Here is a 12,174-nt window from a genome sequence, read left to right as displayed (position 1 = left end):
ATGATGTAATGGAACCTCCCACACAACGTTCCCATTCCATCCCAGCAATAGTCAAGCTCATCGCAACGTTACATCTCGCATCTAATTCAAATGACAATAGCTGCCACGGCTGAAATACGTACACATTTTGTCCTGCACCGGATACGCCTTCACATGGCAGCTGATACATGGATATCGCCACAGGCAGTGAATATGTTGAACGCACTAAATACCTGTTTTAACCGCGCTGTGTAAGATCTGCCTCTTTCGCAAAATGCGGCTTGTAGGCAGTCCCGTCGGCTGATTGCGCAATGAGCTGTCGCCCTCGTGAATAAGACGTTAATTTCAGGCAGACTGCAATCACACCAACACACTCTGGTCAAGCACCATTACCAGCTGTGCTCTGGTCAAGCAGCACTGCAAGCTTCATGTTTGTCCATATTGCTGACTCCATACCCTTCTACTTTCCTTAGGAAGTAGTAATAATACATGCTATGCTCTTCACCTACCAGTAGGGGGCAAGCAGTGGTCCTGTTGGGAAAGGTCCACACAAGCAGAGTTCAAATTCCTTTGGGAGAGAATGTTCAGCTCACACAGTCAGGAAGTAATAATCCTTATGAAATGTTCGGCTCAAATTCCTTCTGGAATCTTCTGCTCACATAGGACATGAGTTATAATGCTTTACGGATTGTTCCGGAGACATGAGGTACAATCGAGGTGTAATGCCTTCTGGACGGATGTAAGGATTGTGAAAGACTAACTTTGTCGTACATTCCTGAAATCATACATTATGGATCCTCCTGGAATGTTCAGGATTAATACAGAAATTGAGTAAAAATGCCATCTGGAATGTAGAACAAATGAAATGCATTTGTGTTGAAAATTCCAGAAGGCATTATTACTCAAATTCTGTATTTATCCTGAATGTCCCAGAAGGATTCTTTTTTTTACTTGATTCCTTCTGGAATGTTCAACATACACAGGAAATGAGAAATAACGGTGTATGCAGTGTCGAAGACAGATAGAAATTAAGCTGTAATACCTTCTGGAATTTTCAACACATATGCAAGAACTGAGAAACACTTCAAGGTGAAAACCAAAACCAGGCTCTCCAGGGCCAGGATTCCAGACTCCTGATAAATGATTGACCCCCACCAACCCTGCAGTGCTCAGGCAAGCACACAATCTCTCCCACAATGTATGATGCACACACTACAGGCGCTAGGTCCAGTCCAGGAGATGCTCTTGCGGTTTTGGAAGGAAAGAAGTCATTACCAGCTGTGCTCCAGCCTGGACTTAGTCTGACACCAGACCACGTGGTGCTTCCACTTACAGAGAGCCAGAGTTTCATCAGCACAGACCAGCTGAAGGCCTGTCTACTTCTGAACTAGCAAGGACAAGCTCCGCTGCAGTGTCAACAAAAGAAATACGCACAGCTGATATGGCCAGTGTCCCGTAGCGCAGGCTGGGTGGATTGGTATTGAGCGCGTTGTTTTGTGCTGATATCGCAGGCAGCGAGCACTGGGGCGGTCGAGGTAACGGTAAATCTGTGTAGTGTGCTCTCTCTCTCTCTCTCTCTCTCTCTCTCTCTCTCTCTCTCTCTCTCTCTCGCAGGGCGAGTTTGATGTCTCGACGTTGCGTCTCTGAGAGGGCATTAACGAGGTTGTGAGCGATTAGACGCCGCGGCCAGCGGCAGGTGACGGCAGTATCGGCGCCGTTTGCCCGCGAGGGCGATGCCTCCTCCAGCACTCTGAATAACAGAGTGTCATTACCATCCGCGTGATTAAGATAAAAAATGACCTTCTGCACTCTCTCCCGCTCCCAGGCTGGGTGATGAGGGAAATGTGTCATGTTTGTTGCGTCTCCTGTGTGTTATCCCTCCGCTGTAGTGCTGTTCACTCCTCCCCTGTTCTGTCCTGCTATCCCTCTCTTTTTCTTTACTTCTTTCTAAGACTCCATCTCTGCTCCCTAAACCGTTGTGTGTGTGTGCGCCCACACACGTTGTGTGTGTGCGCGTTTCTGTACGCGTGAGTGTCTATGCGTGTGTGCCAGAGTAAGTCTGAGTGCGTTTATGCATGCGTGAGTGTGTGTAGTGCCTGAGTATGCGTGTGTGTTGTGCATTTCTGCGTGCAGGAGTATGACATTTTGCAGCGCAGTGAGTTTGTGTGATTTCAGTCCCTCACCGCACTTCCTCAGTGGTAAAATCCTCATCAAATAAGAAAATTGAATACATTAATAATAAATAATACATTGTCAAGCATTTCCCAGCCCACTGTGATTGAGATCCAATGCTGAATTCCCATTTCATTCAGATGTGTGCCACTTTCACACCACACCAGCTGCATCCCCCTCCCGCCCCCCCAGCCCTGAGAGACATGAACACACTCAGAGTTTACAGAGCCTCGAACAGATGCCTGAAATATGGATCTGGGAATTGTTGGGTCTACAGTGCTACATTGAGAGATAATTCCAGTAAGCCCTCAGTGTCTCATTAGGCTCAGGGATTGGAACTGGAACACACAATAAGATGTTTATCCAATTTCCGCTGCACAGTTTAGTGCTAATTACACCAGCTGACACACAAACATTTTACATGGGGGACTGATTTAACACTGATCTAAAGGTTCTTTTTAAATCATATTTTCACTCCTCTTTATCCACTCCATCTCTCTGCTCTTTTTACCGCTCTTCTCTCTCCCTCCTCTCCTTGTTCCCCCACTTTCCTCTTCTTCCTGCCCCTCTTCAGTCTCCTCCCCCCTTCTCTCCTTCTCCAATCCCCTCACGCCCTGGTCTGTCTCAATAAGTCTTTCTGAGTGACGGGCGGTTCTCTGTATCGTGTTGTCTGTGTTATTAAGTGTCGATCCGTTGGCTTTTATCCAGCCTGCAACACGCCCAGAGCTCTCAGTGCCATTCAGACTTCACCAGCGTATAAAATGTTTGCGCATTACTGTCTTCGCTATTGATTTTCCCTCCCCCTTCGCCTCTCCCTCTCTCTCTGGCTACATTTCCCCCTCTATGCAATTACAACCGGACACATTTAACCTTTTACGCTGTTATAGCTTAACCTGTCAATAATTTTAAGAATATAAGTTCCATTTAGCTGTAATTACATATCTAAAATGAGTGCCAATTTCAGGGGCTCATCAAAAATGTCAGTAAACAGAGCTGTAGTATATATAGCATAGCATGTTTGTGTATAGATATAAATAGGGATATAGCAATTAACTAAAAGTAATTGGATTGATTAAGCAATTACTGTCATGCTTGCCAATTCATTCTAGACATAATTTGATTAATCTTTTTAATGTTATTTTAGCATTTTAGACATGTAATGCAGTTACCGTTCTCGGGAAGAGGAAATTCTAAACATATGGCTCCTTAAATAGCATAGTGTTAGTTCCTGTCTGAAAACAGCTCTTCAATGGGAATTTACATGGGGATGTAAAAAGTCCCCTGTCTTTTTTGAAAACAGCTTTCGTTTTAGGGTAGTGTGAATACTTTACAGTATCACCACAAGCAAAGCATCCTTTCATAGCTACTACTAAATAACAATTGGGTAAACTTCCAGTTATTATCCATCTTCTCTGCTAGACTGTTGGCAAGTAACGCTAGCTGAACAACTGTAGGTTTCCAGCCAACGGTACTGAGTGCATCAAAATGAACACTTACCAACTTACCAACACTTACCAACTATTAATATTCCTATATATTAAATTTTTATTTTTTTATTTTTTTACTTAAGTTTGAAGTTTCCTGATTATGCCTCTAATGTGTCCTAATTATTTATTCTAATATTAGAAGAAAAATAAGCCCCTATTTTTTTAATAAATGGTTGACAGGCCCTACTGTATACCTCGACAGCATTCTGTATTGAACAGAAAATTGTTGAAAGCCACTAGAAAGAAATGTGAACACCACCATTTATTAGTAAACAGGGATATAATTTTTGCGTCTGTTCGTGGCCAAGCCAAGTTTCAAAACAATCAATACACTGTTCAGTATCCTCATAACAATATCCATCCTGTGATGTTTGCTATCACCTATTTCAGACATTTTAAGAAATATTCCTATTAAAAATACAAGGCAAAAAAGAAGAAAGAGTACTTCTTTCTACTTATCACCACTGCTGTCTGTGGGTTTAATGTGAATTCACCTGTATTGCATTCAGAATGTTGCCCCATTTTACCTTTCAGAGAAACTAACTTTGTTACAAAAATAAGCCTGTTCTCTTAAGTGGATGTTCTGCCCTTCAAAAACCAAATCCCCTCTCAAAAATAGTTTGCATTTGGGTCAATAAAGTGATTTCAACTATTTAAGAAGCTGAACGTGTGCTGGGCAATTCCCCGTGTAGGCTGGGGTGTGACCCCCTCCGTGATCCCTTTCAGCTGTGGTCCTGTCTCCATCTGGCACCTCTCTGCTCTCTCCCTGTCTGATACAGACAGGTGGGCTGTCCTGCTCTCCTTTAGAAAGAAACTGAATGTGTGACAAACTGTGTTCAGCCATATGCAGTATGTAATGGCTTGAACAGTTCATTTTTATTGGATTGAAGACCAGCAGTTTTTAGTTCTGGACTTTAATGGTTTACTGGTTTTTCTGATGCAGTCCTACATCTCAGGTTCATCCATATTCAACCTGAATGGGGTTATAATCTTGCAATCTGATTTTAGCATCTGCAAAACAGAACTGGAACGTGTCCATGTTGAGGGATTCTACCTTAGCACTGATATATTCACAGGTCGACATTAGCTCAGGAAGTAAGAGCAGTTGTCTGGCAGTTGAGTGTTTCAAAGCGTCCTTGAGCAAGACACCTAACCCCAAATTGCTCCAGATGAGCTGGTTGGTGCCTTGAATGGCAGCCAATCGCCGTTGGTGTGTGAATGGGTAAATGAGAGGGATAAATTATAAAGCACTTTGGATGAAGTCCATTTACCATTTTCCACTCACCTAAGATAAGGTCCCTGGGATAAACCCATAATCAGCTGTATAGGCAGATCAGGTGATCATGTGATCAATGGTCGTGTCCCATATTCCAGGAACTATTTAGATTCATTCAGTGAAGAAACTGGTTGTTTCCAGCACAGCCTGTCAGGTTAGTTTTCATTCCAACCACATGCCCACTGTTACTGGTGTAAAAATGGGGGTTGACTCATTACTTAATAAGGAGGAATTGTGGCTTGAACACTGATGTTGCACCCTTGAATGAGGTTTTTGGCCTGTTTACATTTAGCTTCATTTAATGTGGCATCGTGGAGTAAAATGTATTCGCTTTCTCCTGCTACCTGTGCTGTACCAAGAGATGGCAGGTGTGTTTATTCCCGCCAGCTATGGCAAAGAACCATTCACTTTATGTTCTCATCGCTTAAGACTAGATGAAGTTTCCTTTTAGGTAATAAGTGTTTTTTTTTTTGTCTTGAGGTCACAGCCAATTTCAGTTCAATGTCGCTGGTGGCCCATTTTCCAAAGAGCGCTCCCCTTTCTTTAGTGCTCCGAGTCTGTTGCTCATTTTCCTTTTTAAAAATAGAGCGATACACTAAAACATAGAGGGAGAAGGGAGGAGGACAGTGGGAAGCAACAAAAGGGATGAGTAGGAGGAGAGAGGGAGAGAGAGAGAGAGAGAGAGAGAGAGAGAGGAGGAAGGAAGGAATACATAAAAGGCCTGTCCTTGTAGCTGTTCCCTCTTGTGGCTGTGGGCCAACAGAAAGAGTATGGTATCTGCTCAGGAGCGAGCTGGTGCCAGGCTATGATATAAGACCCTGGGTCACTTTTTAGCTGTACTTTATTACCCAGAATGGCTTGAGTCTCTGGTCTGATCCAAATGTACTTTTAAAAAATATATTTGGCAAGACCATGGGTCCCTTGGCACTCCTCATTCAAAGGACCGTAGATGTGCTGCTATTTCAGAGCCTGTCACAGCAACGAAACCACCAGTAGGAGGCTCCGGCAGGCGGGAATTATTTGATTGGCAGCCATTGATCCATTTCGCTGGCCAATGACCCCTCAGTGCAGGGCCTATGAATACTCTGTCCTTATTCCAATGAACTATTCTAATTTCCAGAACCTTCCGGCCCCGTTGGGTGCAGGACACGGTGCAGTCGGAATGGGGACAGTTGACAGGCAGTTGGGAGCACTCAGGAGATCAGAGTGCCAGAGATGCAAGGAGAAGGCCCAAGCTGCATGAATTATTAAACATCATCTCCCACTTCTAGGACATTTTCAGGTTGTGTAACGCTGAGGCTCACACGCATGCCAGCGCTCTGCTGAAGAGCGGGAGACCGGGGCGTCCGTTTGAACTGCAGCTGTGTTTAAAGCCTCTCGCGTTTAACTCCCTTCCAACCGGTTAATAACCACCGTCTGTGGTTCTGTGGTGTGCATTCCTGATCTGAGTGGCATGAGTTCATGTATTTAGGTTTTTTGTTTTTTGTTTTTTTATATCCAGAAAGGGGGGGGGGGGAGGGGGGGGCTTATTGCATTCATTGCTAAAAGCCAGTATAACCTAGATTTACAAATATCCACATTACCACGAAATGAAATGATGTAGATAGGGCACGCACAGCTGAGAGTTTGAGTTCACTATGGACAGATAGGGCAGGAGGGCCCAGTCAGGTGCAGGACCGAGAGTATGCCGGTTTTCATTACACCCTATCACTACGCCAGCTCTTTTCACAAATGACTTCACTCCTCTTTGTGCTAATTAGTGAAATCGTTTGGTGTAGTGATAGGTTGGAATGTAAACCTCCACGGCACATGATTGGGCAGCATTATCACAGGGGACCAGCTGTTGAGTGAGCGTTGACTCTGTGTACAGATAGGGGGCGCACTGCCCTGTCTCGCGCCGTACCGCTGACGGGATGGAGTGGCTGGCCGGTTGAACGGAGATGCGACACATTTATCTGCGTGAACAGATTGATGATTAATGAGTGGCTGGGACTCCGGGGAGGTGGGAGCTACATCATATGGAGACGGAGCAGTGGCCCTGTTTCTGTCTGAACCCAGGGGCTAAGCATCTGCGCCAGGATGCTGACTAATCCTCCTTACAGCCATTCTGCCCCTTTGGGAACGCTAAAGTGAGAAACCAGTTTACAGTGCTGAGGTGATGCAGAGACACCTCACAAATTGCAACATTTAACTCCAAGAACCACCTAACTCACTCACAATAATACCTCACAGCCTGTAGCATTCAACTCACAGAAATACCTCACACCCACAACATTCAACTCACAGAAATACCTCACACCCACAACATTCAACTCACAGAAATACCTCACACCCACAACATTCAACTCTAGAGATACCTTGTATGTACCGCTGTACTCTCACAGAATCACATCACATCACATCACCCCCACCACGGTCCCTCACAGAGATGCCTCACACAAGCAGGAGTCTGCTCACAGAAGCAGTGCACTGCTCCAGGAACCCATCCTCCAGAAAAACAAGTGAGATAAACTTCCCAGCTGCATGTAATGAGCGTTACCTTACATCGCACTGTTAGTTTAGCGAGTGACCTTATCCAAGGCCACGCACAGCGCTGTGGAAGATACGAGCGCAGAATGCAGATAAGCAGGCACGGCACCGCCAGCTGCATAATACGCAGCCTCCAGGGACTGCATGCCCTTACATTTTACACGCTGTTAATTTGTGTCGCCGGATATTTGTAGAAGCAGTTGGGTTTAAGTGCATTGCTTGCAGGCTAGCGTAGTCCCACACAGGTTTCAGGCCCGCTAGCTCCAGGGTGTGGGCTCAGAGACGTCGCGCTCCGGAGCCTGGCAGACGTCGTTTGAGAGGGCACTTGAAGTTCAGATGAAATCCTGGCGGGCGGAAGTGCGGTAATTCCCCCGAACATGCCCCGTCGGTTTGTTGAGTTTGACTCATCCGTTCATTATTCTGATGCGTATGGCCTGTTAAAAGCTGCAGTTTGTTTCGTGAAATGGAACAAGAGACTCACCAGAATTTTAATATGTCCTCTACTGTGCCCTTCCCCACAACTCTGCGCTTATTGGAGGAGTTGGCTTAGCACTTACAGAAACACCTCAGCATGGGAGATGTAGGGTAGCAACCAGTTCTGCAGGAAAATCTTGAGAATTCCGGTGCTTCCTGTGTGTATGGTGTGTGGTGTGTGTGGTATGTATGTGTATGTGATGTGTGTCTGGTATGTGGTGTGGGTGTGTGTGTTTTTAACATGGAATTATAAAAGAACACACAGAACGTAAATGGTGCCGCTGAATGTGTTGGGTTTATCATTTTGCTGTTACTGTGAGATACTTTACACATAAAAGTGGGCACTAAATCAGCCACTTTATTTGCCCTGGAAGGAGGTTACTGCCCCTCATAAACCATAAGAAAAGGCGTAACCACTTCATCTTCAGTTTCCATCACTTCAGTGAATTTACACCTGAAGGAAGCCACTGAGAGAGATGATTCACCCCTGCAGGGATGTCGTAAAGTGTTCTCACACACAGAAAAAAAACAAATTGGCAAGCTCAAGACCTTCACACTTTATTAACAGTCAGCATGTAGGGGCATTGTGAGCAGGATGTATCGGGGGTTGTCTGCTGCACATCTGTGGAAACTCAGCAAAAATGCGAAAGCAGCCATTTTGTTCCACTGGAACATGCATTTCGCTAGGTGGGAGAGCCATTAAAACTTGATATTCTGTGAAGCGCTTCAATTTGCCGTGTCTTGGTTAAAGGTTTCCCTCAAAACCCAGAGCTTTGTGATCCCACAGCAGTCCCTGCACTCACAGAAATCTCAGCCTGCAGTGCTACAGAATGCTGACACAGTCAGAATTACAGTGCTGGAACTGTCAACCACAAAATAGTCATGTACTGTCAGTATCCCACTGACGTGACTAAATAATATTTTGCTGTTCAGCGCAATGTCTGCCGATCAGTTTATGAAACTAAATATGGACCATGCACCCTAAGTAATATGTTACAGATTGTCAGACAAAAACATAAGGCTGCACATACTTATTAACTCCAGAAATGTATTAATTGAAGAAAGGTGTATTTTTAGGTGAAAAAATGTTTTTTGTAATGAGTGTAGTTTCAGTTAAGCTAACACTTTTGAAATCACACAGCCCCTATTGTGCAGTCCGTGAAGCCTCATTCACCAGCTACAATACCGAATCGTACCTGTTGTGACCCAGAATCACTGTCCTAATTAGAAAAAGGCTCATTTAAATGGGCCCAGCCTCCAGTCTGCAGATTGCCCTGAAACAAGCATACGTAGATATCACCTGGGGAATGATGGGAAGACGGTATAAATGTGCTATTACTTATGAGGAATGGCATTCAGGTCATTAGAGCCTGATAAACAGCTAAGGACAAGGCTCTGGCACTGAACTATTTGGACTATTTCTTCATAAAATGTACGGTCACCCATTGTCACGCCATTGATTCCGGCGAATCGGGCCTGAGACTTGTGGAGACATTACATCCATCGCCATGGTGATGCTGAGCTACATCACCCGCGACGGGTTGGACGTTAATTAATCTGTACAGATATTTTTAATTAGCGTGAGATCAACTCGGAAGTGTGGAGAAGGAGCCTACTGAGAGACAGTCAGTGTGACTGAGGAGAAACCGGCTGAGGAGAGGATGAGAGACTTCATCTCTGTATTACCGAGGCTGGGCTTTTAATCTGCTCCAGGATCTCAATATGTGCTTCTGTTTGTCCTGACGCTTTCCAGAACTTCAACTTATCAACTGTTGAAGTTCTGAAAAGTGGTCTGATAACTGACATGTGGGCAGAATATTTCCCCCCACATTCACTCAAATAGATTTTATTGATTGTGACAACCTAATTATACAGGCTACTAAACAAATGAGAGGTTGATTGTTTCTGAAGTTGCGTGTTTGTTTGCGTAATTTCAGTGGTGGGATCTGAACACTGGGGAGGCCCTGCAGACCTTCTACACCACAGGAACCAATCTGAAGGGGCTCCACGTGTCAGGGGACTTCAAGACCTACATCACCATCGACAACATCGGGATCCTCTACGTCCTGAAGACGGTGGAATGAGGGGCCTCCGATGTCCAAGCGCTCTATACACTGTGAAGAAGATTCCAGATAATTTGTAATGTGTACTACAGTACTACGGTACTTGATGTTTTACAGTGCGGCTTGCATTGGGCTCAGTGTTGATGTATGCATGCACGCGGGGAATCTATGTGCTTTATAGATATATGTTGGTATTTTAAATTTTGTATATTTGTGCTGACCATGTGCAATACGGTGGCCTTATTAGCAGGTTTGTGCCGATTTCTGAAAATGGAGCGATTCTTGAAAAGACATGATTTTCACGTGGTACTAAATGAGCCTCCACATATGCATTTGCATCTTTTATATCATGGGAAAACCAGGGCAGTTAGTTGATTAGTATTTTTGCATTAGTTTCTAATTATAATTAAATAATTCTAATTAATATTGCCTTTTCCACCTTGCTTCATAACTTTTTATCCAACATTAACAATCAAGTTTCAATGAAAATGTCAGGTAATGCAATAAAAAAAGAGTAATTTCATTGTGCTACAAAAATGTTTTGCATAACTACTGCATTTATATAACCTTTTATACAAAACCACTAAAATTTTTAAGTGAGTACTTATTAAAATAAGTATGGAGACTAATTTTGTATTCAGCCCTAGGAGAAACATTGGTTTGTGAAATTGACTGCACTAACACAGCTGTGCTAGTGCCATTATGAAACTTTTTTAGACAATTTTTTAATAATTGCCCCAAAATTCTAGTTGGGAAATGTAACGTGTTTATATAAGGCCTTAATCTCTGAGCATTCAGGAGATGCAGTAATTGGCTCGTCTGTGACAGACCAGAAGCCATCGGTGTCAGAAATCGTCATCAAGTTTTTACCAAGGTTTGACGTTTGTGTTAGGGGTGTGATGTTTTAAGCTACGGAGCAGGGCTGATGGAAGGTCTTTATTACAGATATCAGTGTGACTGGTGATTAAAACGGGTGAACAGCTGGACCTAGACTGGGTTCTCCGCTCAAGCGCAGACAATCCTGCTTCACACAGAGAGTACTGGATGATGTCATCTTGAGTGATGTCATCTGGTTGATTGACTGGGTGATTGACAGGGTATCTGAACATACCCCCTTTATAGCATCAGTCCACTGACATGCTGTGTCTGTGAAAAATGTGACCGCTAAATATTTCTTCTCAGGAAAATACCAAATGGTGCACCCTAGATGTTAGTGAATTTTTTGAAGTACTTTGAAGTAAAATTGTCTGTGTCACTCAATCTTTTCATGGGTTATATTCTGTAAAAGAGGGAATGGTGTACCAAAAAATGGAACTTAAAAGCGTACAATTTGCTGTTGTGCTGAATAAGGATAAAATCTGGTCTTGTCCTCGTGTGGATGTGATGTAATGGCAGAATAAAATAAAAGAGAAAAACAGCTGCACGTTGCTAGTTGTCATTCTTTTGACAGACTCCAGTGCGTGACCAAAGCTTGTCATACTGCAGGCAAGCAAGGTGTCCTAATGTTCTCAACCCACATGGAACCATTTTAGCTAATAGCTTAATTAATGACTGACTGATTTGAACCAATCAGACGGCCTCTCTGTCCACCCTCTGTTGCTCCATAATGATACAGTCTCAGACAGGCACACCTGCTTCTGCCACAAAGCGCTGTTTCTCACTGCTGCCAGTTACAGAGGGAGTCAATTACCTGCCATTATCCCTGGGCTTGTTGTGTAAAACAAATCTTACTGTACTGTACATGAGATAAAAACCAGCTGTGAAATGGAGGATGGGTTGGAGATGGGGCTCCAGGACAAGGAGACCAGTATGAATAATATATAATCGTAATGACTTTATACAAACCTGTATGAAGCACTGCTTTCCCGTCTCCGAACAGTACTGTCCCAGTTTTAATAATCCTGCTGGTCATTTGATTGTTTTTAATGAACCCAACAGAATCAGTGCTAATGCAGATACAAAAAATCTTCCCCAGTGTTTTAGAGCTATGCGTAGAGCTCTCCTAGAGCACATACAGTAATTAAGAACAGAGAGATATTGATACATTGCTCACTACTGTATGTAATTAAGCCTGTAGATTTTTATCCAATGGAGTAGCCTACTGCATACTGTAATTATGAATCCTGACTTAAACCATGTAGACTAATAAGAGTGTGACCTTAATTGTTCATTGTAACTCTAGCTGTCAGTTTTT

The 12,174-nt window shown here is 43.7% G+C and overlaps 1 protein-coding gene across 1 annotated transcript in view; it reads left to right on the top strand.

Moving 5' to 3' along the window:
• Positions 1-11,403, top strand: part of apaf1 (apoptotic peptidase activating factor 1) — a 51,252-nt gene extending 39,849 nt beyond the window's left edge. The window contains exon 27 of the mRNA XM_061252869.1: positions 9,855-11,403. Within this exon, the coding sequence (XP_061108853.1) occupies positions 9,855-10,001 (147 nt within the window). The 3' untranslated portion in view covers positions 10,002-11,403. The remainder of the gene's footprint in view (positions 1-9,854) is intronic.
• Positions 11,404-12,174: the final 771 nt, after the last annotated feature.

Source organism: Conger conger, chromosome 8, assembly GCF_963514075.1.
Source record: "Conger conger chromosome 8, fConCon1.1, whole genome shotgun sequence".
In the NCBI taxonomy this organism is placed as follows: Eukaryota; Metazoa; Chordata; class Actinopteri; order Anguilliformes; family Congridae; genus Conger; species Conger conger.
This window is presented reverse-complemented; position numbering and strand designations above follow the sequence as displayed.